This window comes from Embiotoca jacksoni, unplaced genomic scaffold, assembly GCF_022577435.1.
Source record: "Embiotoca jacksoni isolate LCO1_2020_lvr unplaced genomic scaffold, fEmbJac1.0.p SCAF_1, whole genome shotgun sequence".
Lineage (NCBI taxonomy): Eukaryota > Metazoa > Chordata > Actinopteri > Embiotocidae > Embiotoca > Embiotoca jacksoni.
In genome coordinates, this window is record NW_027185229.1 from 18,038,403 (window position 1) to 18,054,586 (window position 16,184).

Consider the following 16,184-nt stretch of genomic DNA (forward strand, 5'->3'; position numbering starts at 1 on the left):
TAATTTGGTGAAGCAAAAACTTTACTGTAAGCCCAATACAATTTTACCATCCTGCTTGCTTTGAAAATTCGAACAAATTTTAAAAAGAAGAAAATGCTGCTCATAATTTCAAAACAAATCCCTGCAACTCAGAGATGCTCTCCTTGAAAGACTTGAAGTAACTTCCATGGGACTTTAAAAATAACTCTACAGTTTCTATTTCGTGCAAATCTGAGGTTGAGCAGTGTGAAAATCCGAAGCCCCATACACTGCTAAAAGTCGTAGAAGTGATTCTCCTGTCAAACAATTTGATGCAATATGGTGTACGCACAATCCTGATACACCGTGCGTCGCACAGGCGCGCGCACACGCTTCTCCTCCTTCCTGCATCACAGCCTGCTGTTCCCATCACACGTTCACGTAATACTCCCGTGAATAAGCTGACTTGTTGGAAATGCGTGAGGATCTTAAACCTCTCTGACAGCACGCTGCCTGTAACATCCGCGGAATCAGCCAGAAAAAGTGAAGCACGCCAGGAAAATACTCAAATATCACACAAAGGGTTGGATTACTGATTATTACCAGTTTACTTCATTGAAGGTAAGTGAGCACAATTTGCAATTTAATTTGGTTTAGGTTGCTAAAACACTGCTGTTAGAAACGCGAGGAAGTGAAGAATGTTCAGGAATTTTCTCCGAGATTTATTTATTTCAGTAACTGGTCTTGAGCACATCTGATACCAAAAACGGTGCCTGTTTGGGAAACTTTTGAAGCAATAAAACATTTTAGTTGGGAAATCAGACATTCTTCTCTGTTTTAAGAAATCTGCAGATACAGTTCTTACGCGAGCTGTAACAACAGACAAACCCTGGTGATGCGCAAATATTGTATGTTTAGCTGTCATTCTGCTTCAGCAGTGACGTTTTCAGTAGATGTCCAGAGGCAGACTATGAACGGGCTTTATGTTAAAGCCAACTTTACGGATTATCCTCAGTATAAGCACATAGACAAGTTAATTCACAGTATACGCATTACAACACCTATAGTCTGTAAAGACTTCCTCCAACTGCGCTTCTGTTTTACGTAAGGCAGGCTCTTCATACACTCAGACTGCAGCACTTCTTGAGTTCACATTTTAACAGTCTCGCGGTGTCCCTGCCTCCTTGTCATTATTTGTCATCGTTTCACACCCAACGAGCCTGCGATTGCAGTCCCCACTTACTCACTCTGGCGATGGTTACATTTTCACCCGTACACCCCAGATGGAGGACAAATAGCGCCTGTCCTCCACAGAACAAACCGTAACAGAAAGACATAAAGGTGTTTGTACATCTAAAGGTTCTTGCAAGACTTCAAATACTGTGTATATTTCCATTAAGCAGTGGGAACATACACTTGGATCAGTCATGGGGCATCACTAGCCAATTGTGTGCAAAAGTTTGTGAAGCCCTACAGCCAGAGTGTTTGTTGTAGAAAACAGACTTTAGTGCAATGGGAAGGGGTCTTGTGTTTGAGCTCACTTGTAGAGGTTTTACAGACACAAAGTGTTACAATAGGAAACATTCGTGGGTTATTCATGAATGGCCAACATTTAAAAGCTAATTATGATTCAAGATTATGAAGCAAAAAACACGGATGAATAGAGCTATAGAGAGTAGAGACACGACAGACTTTTTTTTTTTTACAGGTGTCTATTCTTCTCTTCTTGTGAACCTTAATGGTTCAGTGTGAGAAGCAGTGAAAAATGAATCACTGAATGAAATGTTTAAAGGGCTTGTTTGAAAAGAGCCATGGCCTTTTGTTTACGTAAGAGGCTTTACATCGAACTGAATGTTACCTATGTCATGATGTGAACACTGGGCATTCACTCATAGTTAACTAAGTTAAAGTGGCTGTCAGTAACTGGAGCACACATTGTTTTATCAGATTAACATGCATTAACATGATGCATTATTATTAGTTTGGTTATTATCCCTGGAGGTTTTGTTTTGTAAACTCTGTTTGAAGTCAAGATCAGTAAAAGGAGTTTCATTAACATGAAGTGGTAGTGGTCTTGGACAGTAATGGCAATGAGCACGCAGAGAGCTATTCACCATGGGTGCATACTGTGGCACTTGGAAACCATGGCAACAAAACAACATCAGAAGAAACTGGTCATATGAGCCAGTGATGCTCAAGAGAAGAGATGAATGGTAGAATCCATGCACAGCAGAAGCAAACACAAAAGACGACTGATTCATACTCGTCAGAATTTTTCTCCACCTCTTAGACTTGTAGTCGTTGCCTCTGTTAATATCTGATACAATGTCCTTGAAAATTTGAAATTTAAATGTCTTTTTTTTTTTTTTTTTTTTTTTGCATTCATAACTAGCAAGAAAGACAGTTAAAACATAAATGAAGCATTACAGGCTATGCAATTTGGCTCAGGCACCAACACTACCATCTGCCCCCTGTCACCAAGCAGTTCCCTTTGAAGAGGCACAGTGGTGGCCAAATCCACAGCTCTGGCCTGCTGGCACTGTCTCACATGGCTTTCACAAACAATCCAATTCCAAAATAGCAACAAAAAAGTATTTATTTAAAAAAAACGGTATTTGTATGTAGTCATGTTACTAAGATATCATACACAAACACACAGTTTATACTCTCCAGGTCATATATTCCACCAAAACATAAATTGAGATGGACTGCGTGCCCCCTAACTACATCAGGATTTCAGTTGTCACTTCTCAAATATCACACACACACACACACACACACACACACACACACACACACACACACGCACACACGCACACACGCTCACACACACACGCTCACACGCAAACACACGTAAACAAAGACAAATACACACTCACATACATACCCACGTTGAGACATTCATTGACGTAATGCATTCCCTTATTGCCTCTTACTTTAATCCTATAATAACCGTAACCCTCAAAAAACAGACTATTTGTGGAGACCTCAACTTTTGTCCCCATGGTGACACGAGTCCCCATGGGTCGGTGTGCATTCAGATTAACTTCCCCACCAGGATATAAAAAGAAGACACACACACACACACAAACCCTTACTGTACATCCTTCCCATTGGACACCGACAAGTGGGTGAGTAGGACCCTCAATATATTCAGTAAACAATATCCATAAACATGAGCGTCTCCTTTTAGAAAATCAGTCCTCATCATCTAATTTTCAGTTGGTAAGCATGACTATTAATCAGCAGTCTTTGAAATGCAATAGATTACAGAGTTACCCTGTTAAAAATGTAATTACTAATGTAACTATTTTCATTACTTCATCAAAGTAATGTAACTTTTGGGATTTGATTACTTGTCATTACTTTTCTAATGCCTTGAAAACACATAAGTGGTGGAGCGGGGGGTACTGACTGTTACTTTAACTCACCTGTACAGATGTTTCCTCTGGTAAATAAGCTTTACACTTTACAGTGATGCAGTGAAAGGTGCTCGTGTCCACCAACATGGCCAACTGCTTGGCCATGGTTACTTAGAGCAATGGACATTGATTTGATTGGGTGATGAGGCGGCACAATTCAAACAAGAGAACCAATCAAAAATAAGGTTCAAAATTTTAATATATATTCTATTGTAAGAAGCTTTTTGTCATAAAAAGATTTATTCGGATGTAAACCCTTTGTAATCACCAACAATTTCAATAGCAACTGTACAACGTAATTAAATTACGTATTTTTCCTCAGTAACTTAATGGATGAAAATTATGACTTTTCTTTTGAACATGAATGCTGCTCCATGTAAATATATATTCCCCAGGACTGTGTATCAGTTATGATGTTTTGAATTTAGAAAGCAATCTAGCTGGATTTGGGTGAAAAGCCCTCATTATTTTGCTATTAGACTAATAATTACATTAAAAAAAAAAGTACCTCACAAATTGAGATCAGTATATCTAAAACTTAAGATTTGCTTATTTCTTCTGTACTTATAGGCCTATGTCAGTATGTTAACCTGAGCTTCATTATTTAACACATCAGTGTGTTTGTGTCCTCCAGCTCTGTATTCAGATGTTTCAAATGTGAAATTTAGATTTAGCTCTGCTGTTAGGCCACTCAGCATTGTTAATGAATTTCAGATGACGTTGCCAAAATGCATCCTTCAGTAAAGTTGCGAGTAGGAGTGTCTGAGATATTTTAAGCATATTTTATCTTTATCTGTAATGTTCCTCCTTTGGCCAGCACCTGTAACCCTTTCAGTGTAATTTGAAAGGTTAGTTGAGCAGGTGTGATGTAGATTCCGAGACCAGTTATTGGCATTTCAAAGAACCAGAACATACTCATATAATACTTTTTTCCATGTATCACACCAACATGTCATGATGCGTCACCCTTCAAACCTGGTTCTACAGTGTCTGAGAGGTATTCAAGGTAAACATGTTTTTTTATTGTAACAGTCCCCTGTGGTGTCAGTCAGTATTCCTGCAACTGCTGGAAGACAGTGTGACGATGCATCATCCCTACTCACACATCACACATTTGCTGGGTGTCTGAGAAGCCCCCTGAGATTTTAAACTTATACATACCGGTGAAAAGGCACCTTTGTTGATATTGAGATTCAGATGTACGTTCCATCCTGGAGATATGTGGAGCATGATGAATGAAAACCCAGTGTTCCTTCTACACTTGCACTTAAACATTCACATAATGATCTCTATATTTACTGCGTTAAAGCATTATGCAGCTGCTTTCTGTGACTGTTTTCCTCACTGACTATAATTAGGATAACTTTGACTGCACCTATAATGGACAACAATAACAAAACCAAAGTTCAAAAGAGCTGCACATAATTTGCTCCTTAGTTTCTTGTTAGACTTTTGGTCAAATTCAAGTTCTTTTTTTTTTAATTACTTGTTTTTTTCTTTGTCTACTTCTTTCCTTATTTTTTTCTGACCAATTCAGCAGCATTTTCAGTGTATAACAGTGATAGCTTGTAACTTTAAGCTTGTTTTTGTTATTTTTCTTTAAAATTTTGTAACACTTGCAAACATATCCTAAAGGAGCCTGTAAAAAAAATATTAAACTTGCTCTCTGTCTTTAGTGTGCAAAATGCCCCAGATGCCTTTTCCTAGTCCTTCCTTCAACCAAGGTGCCTATACAGTATGACTCTTAGACTTGTAGTTTGTATATTATAGCTGTTAATACAAACAAAATAATATAAATGGTACCTGCTTAATTCTACAGAAAGCATTAACTGGACACTGAAATCTCTTTACAAAATCAAACAATTCTGCCTTTGTCATTATTCCCCAAGGGTGGCCACAGTTAAGCTTTCTAAATGCTGAGCTCTGCGGCAGTCTTAATTTGAAACGGCATTCACATCTTCATTAATGAAGAGCCCTTCATTCAGATCCTCTAAAAGGCAGAGATAAAAGACCTCTGATTCAGCAATAGTCAAGTGCCTTCTATCTTTTTTCTTCCTCTGGAGAAGGAGAACAGACTTTTATCTCCAAGACTGCTTTGAAAGGGGAAAAACAAGTACTCCCAAATTTCTGTCCGACTTATCATACCTACTGTTTGGAGTTTGGTGCACCATGGTACTGTGAGTCAAGCTTCCGAGAATAGGTGTGGAGATCTGTGATTCACTGTGAGGTCTAATGATTGCAATGAATTGGTCTCATGTCAGCTTTACTTCTTAACTCTGCTTGGCATTCAAGGTGGTGTTTGTCTTCCTGTTGTTGGTTGTAGTTATTTTAAGAAACGGGGGCCACTAAATGCACCAAATGAGATGAAATGCAGACATTACTTGTAATGATTGTTGCTTCGTTTTTTGTTTAAGCCTTTTCAAAAGTGAGGGTTGATATGATGATGTCTGTAGACTGAATACACTGTGCAAAAAATAAAGTGTGTGTGTTTGGGTCCTTACATGCATCATATGTGTGCCTTTGTAAGTCTGAATAAGTATGATGATGCAGGATTGAGGCTGGTATTATGAACAAAAAAAAAATTTCATACCCAGGCAGCAAAATTTTATGAATTTAGGTGAGACCCAGAAAACACTAATGGTGAGTCTGGGTATTGTTCTTGCAGGATTCATGCAAAGGATGTGATTTAGATGCAGCAAATGCTCGCCATACTCCAGACTAATGCTGAACTGACAGCTCTCCCCTTTAGGACGGAGAAGGGGACATGTTGTTGTATCCTGCATTTTGATCAGGCGAATGAACTGGGATTGTTTGGACTGCAGCTCTGCAGTAAGAGATGGGCTCAGTTTTTTAGTAGTTTACAACATTCATTGTCTTCTTTCACTTATTAGCCCACGGTAACATCTTCTGTTCTTGTGCATACTTCTGGAAAACAAACAACCCCCACTAAAAACCCTCGACTGGGATGGACTTAGATAACAAAAGTAGGGGCTGAATAGAAGAGACTTGATCCCTTTGGCTACTCCAAGTTGACCCCAAACTACACTTTAACATGACTAAAATAAGTCCAGCTCAGTGGTAGGAGGTTTACTTTTTATGGCATAAAGTAATGCTGGCAACTTGCATAACATACTTCACATTCACACAGAAGTGCACACTTCTTACATTCACCTAAACACTGTAAATGCAGTATATAATGGGGAACTGTATACAGCAGTAACCTAAATGTTATACTAACACGATGAGGTTGCAGTAACCTGAACATTTTACAGGCTACCTTCAGTGAAAATCTGTATGTGTCATTCTTTGGTGTAATGTTTGCCTTTATTTCACACAATGACAGCAGAGAAACGAACAGGAAATGCAAGGAGAAAGAAAAAAAGAAGGAGGTAACAGGCTTGGTCAAACCAGTAATGTTGCAGTTAGAATTATTATGATTAGTAATATATTAATTTATTAAGCACCTTTGAATAACAAAGTTACAAAATGCTTTACAGTAAATTAGTGGATATTAATACAATGCATACATAAAAAGTATAAGTTGAATTATGCTAAATAAATGTGGTGTTTAACCTCCGGCCAGCTGGCACCCTTTTTTTTTTTTTTTTTTTTTTTTTTTACCTCCGTTATGTTAACCTTGGCTGCTCCATTGTCCTGTCAATGTAAAGGACTTTATCAAAGTAGGTATACAAATGTTTTTTTCTTCCTGCTGTATGTGGATCAAAAGCAGGCTGCATTCGATTAGCCTGCAAAGAAGATAAAATCAGGAAAATAAAAGGAAACAATTATAGTGATACAGTTATAAAAGCCAAGCAAATTACAGGGAGTACACTCGGTATCATCACCACAGCGGAGATCTGTAGAGACTGGATTACAGAGTAATGAGTCCCCTTGTGGACGGCAGCATACTTATAAAGAGCTTAACTGTCTTCAACTCCAGGGCTTTCTTGCGTTACCATTTACTTTAAAGCAATAAACAATGATACAGTACAATAATAGAGCGTCCTCTTAAAATGCGCGTTCTTCAGATTATGTTTTAACATTGTAAAATCACTCTGTTGTACCGTACTACAGATTAAACTGGATGCTATAGCTGGCAGAAATCTCTGCCTCTGGTCTTGACTGAGGCTACAGACAGCACCTCAGTCAGAATCTCTGTACTCCCACTCTTCTGTGCTGGCTGCCGTTTCCACTGTAAGGCCTGCCAAAAAACACAAGTGTGTTTTCTATACAAGCATCGTTTGTCACCATGTGCTTAGCTGCCAGTCGTGGACCTGTATATTATTCTGCTGTGCCACTGCAGGAACTCATGCTACACTAATCTAAAGTTAGGTGTATTTATATGATTTATAATTTGAGTTACACCAAACACGCAAGACAGAAAGTCTCCAAACAAAGTGGGGATATCATTTAAAACAACACTAATTGCAAAACACAAAGATGCTCTTTGGTCTGAAAAAAATCCTAATGCAAATCATCCTGTGGTAGATCACCCTATGTCCATGATAGTTCTCCAATTTTCATGATAAAAAAAAAAGCAGCAGGGTTATGTAGCCAGGCTGTGAAACTGGCATAGAAATGTGTTAAAGGACTTCATGTGGGTGAATTTCACTTATCGGGCTCCTTGTCGTCTACAGTTAAAATTGTTATACAGGGATTTATACTGCAGTCAAAGTATTTATGTTATCACATATTTGTGAGATCAGTTTGGTCAGCAGAGTTTGACATACTGCTGAGGCCATGTTATCCAGTGTGGATGTCAGTATAACTGTTACAAATTCATATTTCACTGACTAAATATTAGAAATTAAAACACAAACCTCTTTTACACTTGTTCCTCTAGAGCTGGCAATTTAATAACTTTTGAAAGAGTCTTTCAAAATATGTAAAAGTAGACAACAGTTACAGCTGTGGTACAGGGTCAAGTCGATCTGAATATCCTTTACTGTGGAAAACAGACAAATGAATGCGGCTGCTGCTGCAGTACGGAGCTGACTCAGCTGAGCGGAAAGAAACTCGGCAGTCTCGCAGAGTTCACTTAAGAAGATTATGTTATTGAAAATTTTCATTTTTATGTTGTGATGCTCCTGTGGTAATTGGAAATAAGCAGCTCCCACTAGCTCAATTACACTTACCTCTTCTCAGAAGTATGAACACAGAGGCAGAGTCCAAACTGCTCCCTATAAATGTGTGCACTGATTTACTGGATTCATTTTGTGTTCAGTGCATCAATGAAAAATGCTTCCTTCCATTTTTAATGATGAAACAGTTTGTTTCTCTGTCAAGCAATTTGTGGTGCAGTTTTAACAAAACATGTTCTGTTATACTGTTTAATGAGACTGCAGGTATCTGTCAAAATGAAGCTGTATTATTCGGGTAACAGGTTGCACGTTGTTGACAGGTTGTGTTGTGGCAGGACATTCCCCGGCTAGGGCACGAGCTGCCATGCCATTTGGTTGTCTGACACTCGGGGAGAAGAAGGATTACAACAGTCCCTCAGAGGTTACCGACAAATATGACCTTGGACAGATTGTTAAATCGTGAGTACATCTATAGTGTATGCTGAAAAGTGTGTGACGAGGGACTTGACAGTTTTGACTCAAAAGATGACGCATGTTTTTGCTTTTACGTCCTTTTCACAGAGAGGAGTTTTGTGAGATATTTCGGGCGAAGGAGAGGAACAACATAAAAATGTACACATGTAAAAAGTTCCACAAAAACGATGGAAGGAAAGTGAGGAAAGCTGCCAAGAATGAGATCATGATCTTAAAGATGTAAGTAAAATGTTTATCTCCTCATTACAAAGCTTATGTCTGTGGCACCATCGTGGCACTGAGAAGAAGGGATATCATAAATGATCAGTAAAATGTTGCCTTTTGGTCGACCTAGAGACAAAAGGCTAAATGTGGTGAAGGAGCCAAAAAAAATAAATTACATTTTGTTTATTATAAGTCATACACAACATTAGCACTTTAAGTAAAGTCCAGGCACTCCCTTGCAGGTTTTACTGTGTAATTAGACCATGCTTGTGTCGAGGGAACTGAAACATGATTTGTTTGTTTCAGGTTTCTTTTTGCTTTCATTAAAAACAGGTCTATCCCAGATTTACTTAATATCAACAAATATAATGAAAAGACCAATAATAAATTGATCCTTCTACTGTAACTAATTTTGTGTTGCCAAATCGTCTCACAGCCGAGCTCCACTATTGTCCAAAAACTGCTGGAAACACATCACTGAGTCACTGAGTCAGTCTATTGCATGAGATCACTGGTTTCCAAACGTGTCTGACCATGTACTATAATAAACCAAACCATCCATCATCTATACCCGCTTTATCCTGAACAGGGTCACACTTTTGGGCAAAGGCAGGGTACACCCTGCATAGGTCACCAGTCTATCACAGGGTCAACACTTATAGACAGACAGAAACAAAGGGCACACATTTAAACCTAAGGGCAATTTGTAGAACCACAAGTTGACCAGACATGCATGTGTTTGGATGGTGGGAGGAAGCCGGAGTACCCGGAGAGAACCCTTGCAGGCACAGGGAGAACATGCAAACCCCACACAGAAAGGCTCCGGCCCGGGATCGAACCCAGAACTTCCTCGCTGTGAGGCAAAAGTGCTAACCACTGTACGACTGTGCTGCCCATGAACCAAACCAAATAATAATAATGAACTTTATTCGTATGGCACCTTTCACACAAGAAATGCAGCTCAAAGTGCCAAAAATACCCACTTCAGATATGAACAGTTTCCAACTGCGTCAAGCCAGAATCAGTGTTATGTACCCTACAGGATGTCATCATGCATGGCTTAGCACAGGCAAACTTCGTTGCTAAAATATTTGAATGATTTAAACTTATTTCACACCATTGTAATGTTTATATATAATATTGTCTGTATTAAACTAAAGTTAACATTTTAGAATTAACATTTTTAGGACTTGAGCCAGCTGAAATGCAAATGTTCGGCCGAGAGGCTCTTAAGTACTATCAGGTGGAGCCTCAGGTTCCACCAGTGGTGAACGTACCACAGTGTGGGAATCACTGCACCAGATGACATGACATTATCAGAAAAATGTGCACTGTAGTTCATTTTGAGTCAATCCCACATACGCTGCTGTAATAAACATTCATCAGCACAAAATCTGCAACCGAAAATAGCCCCTAACAAATATATTATTTACTCTTGTTTGACTAATGTTTGCTAAAGACTAGAGTGCCTGTCTGTTTGAGACAAGTCATGCAACCCATACAATCATACGTCGTTTGTTCCTACCCTCAAACTCAACCTGCAGAAGTGTTTCCTAAATAAGCACCCTTGTTAGATTTAGATACTAAAACCACTTAGACAAAGGGTTAAAGAAAGATAATAATTTGGGTCAAAAAGATCACTTAAAATTTGTTGTGCGATAAAGTTACTTCACCTTTAACATTGTGTTTGTCATCATTGCAACATTAACGTGATTTTAAAACCTTTTTTGACTCATGGTTGGAAAAAGAACAACTCATTTTAGTTTTTGGTCTTTTCACATGATTTGTTGACAATAACAGAAATATATAATATCACCAGCCTTGTCATTAAAATATTTGTTTGGTAAAATAAACTGAAGTGCAATAGCAGTGTAACAGGTATCGTCATGTCCTGGGAATTAATTATTTAGTCACATCTCGCACCAAGAACAATACAACGTAAAGGCTAACACCACCAGCAAATAGAAAAACAAGTGATGATAGTAGTCAGTATGCAGGACTCAAAATCAATTAAGTCATGAATTAATTTAGACATGAATAATGACAAAGCCAGAAATTACATATAATTATTGTGACCTGTGACCACTTGAATTAACTGTCAGATGGACTAGACTGTGGTGATGCCATGGTGTCAGTATTTTATGTGTTTGAAACAATGTCTGATGCCATTGTGAGAATTACCTCCACTTTGCTTGGTTACGATTATGTTGCTGCCTTGTTCTTCTTTTTGACTCTATTAATCCTTATTTTAACCCACCTTACATCCCTCCGTTTTCCCCACTCATGTTACTCTCCTCCCCCTTCTGCTTTTCAAAGGGTAAAACATCATAACATCATTCAGCTGGTTGATGCGTTTGAAACTAAGAAAGAGTACTTCCTTTTCCTGGAGCTGTAAGTACTAATGAGACACTTAAGAGACATTTTGGCTTAGACTGGTATGCACTGTACTTCTGCAACTCTTTTAAAGAAAATGTCTTATTCAAGATGGGATTTATTTTTTGGCATACTTGTCATCAACAATGACATGTTAATTTTGCCTCTCGTCAGCGCTACAGGCAGAGAGGTGTTTGACTGGATCTTAGATCAAGGTTACTATTCGGAGAGGGACACCAGCAATGTTATGAGGCAGGTGTTGGAGGCTGTAGCTTACCTGCACTCTCTGAAAATCGTCCACAGAAACCTTAAGGTACACTGCACTGCTGACACCTAGTGAAAACCAGCAGCATTTCACAGGCCAAATAAACTACTGTGTAACCTTGTATTAACCTTCACAAACATGAAATACTGAACTAATATAAGATCATATGCTTTCTTGTTTGATAAATCTCTGTTTCCTCACACAGCTGGAGAACTTGGTGTACTTCAATCGTTTGAAGCACTCCAAAATTGTTATCAGTGACTTCCAGTTGGCAAAACTGGAAAATGGACTCATTAAGGACCCATGTGGGACTCCAGAATATCTCGGTGAGCGACACAACACCTTGATCAAAACAAACCTTGATCATTTACCATAATTAATTTAAGTAATCACAGTACTTAAAACCTGTTTTGCTCCTGCAGCTCCTGAGGTGGTCGGGAGGCAGAGATACGGAAGACCTGTGGACTGTTGGGCCATAGGCGTCATCATGTACATACTGTAAGTGCCAAGTGATGGGCTCAAAAGGTATTATATGGAGTGTACTTAAGTGTTGGGGTCTTACCTAAAATTGCTTTCATGTTCTTCTTTTTTCAACTTTATAGTTTGTCTGGGAACCCTCCTTTCTATGATGACGCCGATGACGATGATGATAACCGTGATAAGAACCTTTTCCTCAAGATTTTGTCAGGGGACTATGAATTTGATTCCCCATACTGGGATGATATTTCAGACTCTGGTAAGAGATATTGACTTCATTAAGATATATTGTATGTCAATGTGTCTCTAATAGGCACGTCATAAATGTGTCCAAGGTTTAAAGAAGGAAGAAACTAATTCAAGCTGTAACTGTTTTCCTGTGTTTTACAGCCAAAAACTTAGTGGCATCTTTGATGGAAGTGGACCAAGATCAGCGACTTACTGCTCAAGAAGCTATAGCCCATGACTGGTAAAAAAAAAAAAGAAGTTTATATTAACAAAAATTAAATATAAATGGTCTACCAGCACATCTACAACAATCTGATATCCAGTGTGTAATAAAAGTCACGTCACGTTTTGCCTTACCTAGGCAAGAGAAGTACACAAATGTATGACCCGCCTGTTAAGGATGTCATGTGATGAAGTACAGTGAGAGCTAAAGAAAGATGGAACAAACGCAGGGCTTTCACTCCAGAGACTGATGTTCAAGGCAGTGAGAAAAGCCATTTCTTTTAAGTAATGTTCTTACGTAAGGTACGCTAAGTAAGGTAAAGTAACTTGCGTAAAAGTACTCATTTGAATCCATCTTTTCCTAAACCTAACCACATGGTTTTTGATGCCCAAATCTAAAGAACCTTACTTTTTAAGCCTTGGTGGGGGAAAATGTGACACTAACACAGTAAACTGTAGTGGACTGACAAGGTGTTTTACACACTTTGACATGATGTCGGCTTGAGTGGAATTTTGATGTTTGTTAACAGGTACCACAATTATAAAAATGTGTTGGAGAAAATAGTAGTTTTGTTCCTTCTCTTAGGATTTCTGGAAATGCTGCCTCGGACAAGAACATCAAAGACGGAGTTTGTGCCCAAATCGAGAAGAACTTTGCAAAAGCCAAGTGGAAGGTACTACTTCTCACACATATCTGATTTTGTTTTTGCTGATATATAATTTGTTATTACGCATACAAGACAAAATCAATATATTATGTTCATGATCATAGCCCTGGTTTACAACTTGTAGGGCTGGGTCAGGGTCTATTTGGAATATTCTGGATTTACTATACGCCGCTTATAGAACTGTTTTATTATTACACATTATTTTAAACATTATGTTTTCTTAATATGATGAAAAAAATACCATAACGTTTCACTCAGAAAAAAAAAATCATGTTTATACTGCATTCACTGTATGCAACAATGATGACTACAATCCAGTGCAGTTGTATTTTAAGTCTTACATGATGGCTGTGTTCCACATAACATACTTTCCCTGGCACACTAACAAATAGTGCTTTAAATATTAGGACTCTTACTACATTACTTACATTTCGACGTGTGTTGTTTGAAATGGCACACTGCCATTCTGCGCTTACTGGAAATAGCTGAACCATGTGAATGCATCACCTGCCAAAATATCTACCGTTTTTAATTATTTAACCCAGAAATGAACGTGTTTTCGTACCCCCCGTTTAACGCCCACAATAAACACACTGATGGCTGCAATCCAACAGCGATATAGTGTTTGTGAAAAATATACATTTGTGTGCAGTGTTCAGTAACAGCGGCAGCTTCCTCACATGCCTCAATTTGAAAATTCTTTACGTCGGTGGTCTGTCCCTTTCCGCTATGTGTGAAGGGTGAAAAGTATTTTTACAGCATTTTCACACTCTTTTAAACACTTTGTGGACTGCTTTGAGGGCATCATTTGGGTACTTGTAGCGCACTACATATTTCCATACTTGACAGTGTGAACGCTCTTATACACTCAAAATAGTGTTAGTACCTAAGTACGCTTTCTGGAACACAGCATGTGATTCTTCTCCTTATTTCTCACCAACACGATCTAATGTTTAAATTGTGAAAAAAAAACATGCTTCCATATCCCTCCAATTGCTTCGATTTGACTTCCTTATTGTTCAGAAATGTTTTTAAATGTTATTTTATATTTTTTCAACATTTCAGTGTGAGGATTAATTAGTAAGTAGGAACTTACAAAATGTTTTTATCACTAACAGAAAGCCGTTAGAGTGACCACCCTCATGAAGAGACTTCGAGCATCTGAGCAGGGTGATGCTGGTGCAGCAGGCGCTGCAGCTGACCCCAACACGCCCGGCGCTGCTCCTGATTCTGATCCTGCTCCTGTGGCCGGCAGCAGCTTCGCTGCCAGCATCAAAGCTGCCCTTAGCGAAAAGGCTCCTGATACACAGACTGCAACCGTCTCCGCACTCCCCCTGCCCAGTGCAGCCAGACAGGAAGAGCAGCAACAGCAACAGGAACGGTGCAATGGTGACGTTCCCCAAATGCTGCCACAAAGAAAAGGAGACTAGGAGGCTCGAGGAGGAGCCTTGCCAACCAACAAGCACACGTGCAGTACAGCCAGTAAATGTGGCATCATGATATGTGTGCTGTCTATCAATCCCCCGGTTTGCAGAATTATTCCACCACACAAAGCATTTCATCGTTTAGCCCGCCGTACTGATTGGTCTATTGAATAGTGTTCTCCACTCTCCCCTGTTCTTGTTATTTTGTGTATAAGTCCCTTTAAAGCTTATTGCAAAGTAGCTTTTCTGTTGTTTTCCTTTTCCCTGAAGACTGTAAAAACTCATAGTGTAATTTTGTGAAATCAACCCACCTTTTTTCATCAGCTCATTGTACATAGATGTATTTGTTTCAACAAATTGCTACTTTTTAGCTTCAGAATTTACAATCCTGAGTTCAAGTCTTGTGACTTAAAATTATGAGTTGAAATATTTGGTGATTTGACCATATAAAGGTTTATCTAAAATGTATAAAAATTTCTAGGAAAACGTTTCAGCATATTTACCATAGTCCAAAACAGAATACAGTTACACAAAGTGAGAAACTGCATCTTGAATGGATCATAAGTGATTAAGCAAATAAAAAGAAGCCAAAATTGAATTTTTTTTTTTTTTGCCATGTTTACAATTTCAAAATTATACAATATAATATGTGTGACACTTTGATGAGTTTCCATTAAATGTTTTTGTAGTAAAACACTATGTAGTGGATTCAATTTGACACCCTAATATCTGCCGGTTTAGTGCAGTACCACTTTACACAACTTAGAATTTTAAGGCAGCAAGAAAGCATATTTTTAAGTTAAAGTGCCTTAATATTTGTTGCAGTCATGTACTAGAATGTTTCAAGAGGAACAACTTGATTATAGTCGCTTACTAATTTCATTGAAATGTTTTAGCCGTTTGATTTGCTCTTCTGTTGAGAGTCTTAAGCTGCTGTATTGATACTTGTGTTCTGTCCTATTTCCCACTTCATTTAAAACACAGGAAACTAGACTTAGAACATTCTCTGTGGTGTGATGTTTTAGCTGTTGTTGTGTTGTACCTTGTAACTAGTAAATTCAGAGTTTATAGCAGACTGTACGACTATGTATATTTGCATTGTATGTGTATACATGTGTATGTTTTTTAATTTACGTGCGTATTTAGCAACATTTAGCTGAGCTAAGAGGTTGCTACAATGCTTATAAATGAATAAAATAAGCAATACTGATATTGCTGAAACTGTGACATGTTTCTGAGTTGTCCCTCAATGCCCCTCCACCAACCACCATTTTACTTAAATACATGCAAATTGATATAACAAACTTATACAGTTTGATATTTATTTTGTCAGTATTTAAACCATTATGTTTTTCAGAATTAATATTTGTCAACACAGAGTAGATATT

At 38.3% G+C, this 16,184-nt stretch overlaps 1 protein-coding gene across 2 annotated transcripts; it reads left to right on the top strand.

Annotated features, from left to right (window-relative positions):
* Positions 1 to 368: 368 nt before the first annotated feature.
* LOC138195459 (caM kinase-like vesicle-associated protein) lies at positions 369 to 16,023 on the top strand. Of its 2 annotated transcripts, none has more exons than XM_069144889.1 (11): positions 369 to 579; positions 8,782 to 8,920; positions 9,023 to 9,154; positions 11,456 to 11,530; positions 11,687 to 11,825; positions 11,983 to 12,103; positions 12,200 to 12,275; positions 12,380 to 12,513; positions 12,645 to 12,723; positions 13,291 to 13,378; positions 14,491 to 16,023. In XM_069144889.1, the coding sequence occupies exons 2-11, from the start codon at positions 8,826 to 8,828 to the stop codon at positions 14,800 to 14,802; spliced, it is 1,251 nt and encodes a 416-aa protein (XP_069000990.1). In that variant the 5' UTR covers positions 369 to 579; positions 8,782 to 8,825; the 3' UTR covers positions 14,803 to 16,023. The 2 variants fall into 2 exon arrangements, with proteins under 2 accessions (XP_069000990.1, XP_069000999.1); XM_069144898.1 differs by having other exon boundaries at positions 8,797 to 8,920.
* Positions 16,024 to 16,184: the final 161 nt, after the last annotated feature.

Bases quoted from the DNA above. Each gene is read 5' to 3' on its own strand.
- LOC138195459 (XM_069144889.1), top strand. From the start codon at position 8,826: ATGCCATTTGGTTGTCTGACACTCGGGGAGAAGAAGGATTACAACAGT. The intron at 9,155-11,455 runs GTAAGTAAAATG...TGCTTTTCAAAG, and splicing joins GAGATCATGATCTTAAAGAT to GGTAAAACATCATAACATCA. The intron at 11,826-11,982 runs GTACACTGCACT...TTCCTCACACAG, and splicing joins TCGTCCACAGAAACCTTAAG to CTGGAGAACTTGGTGTACTT.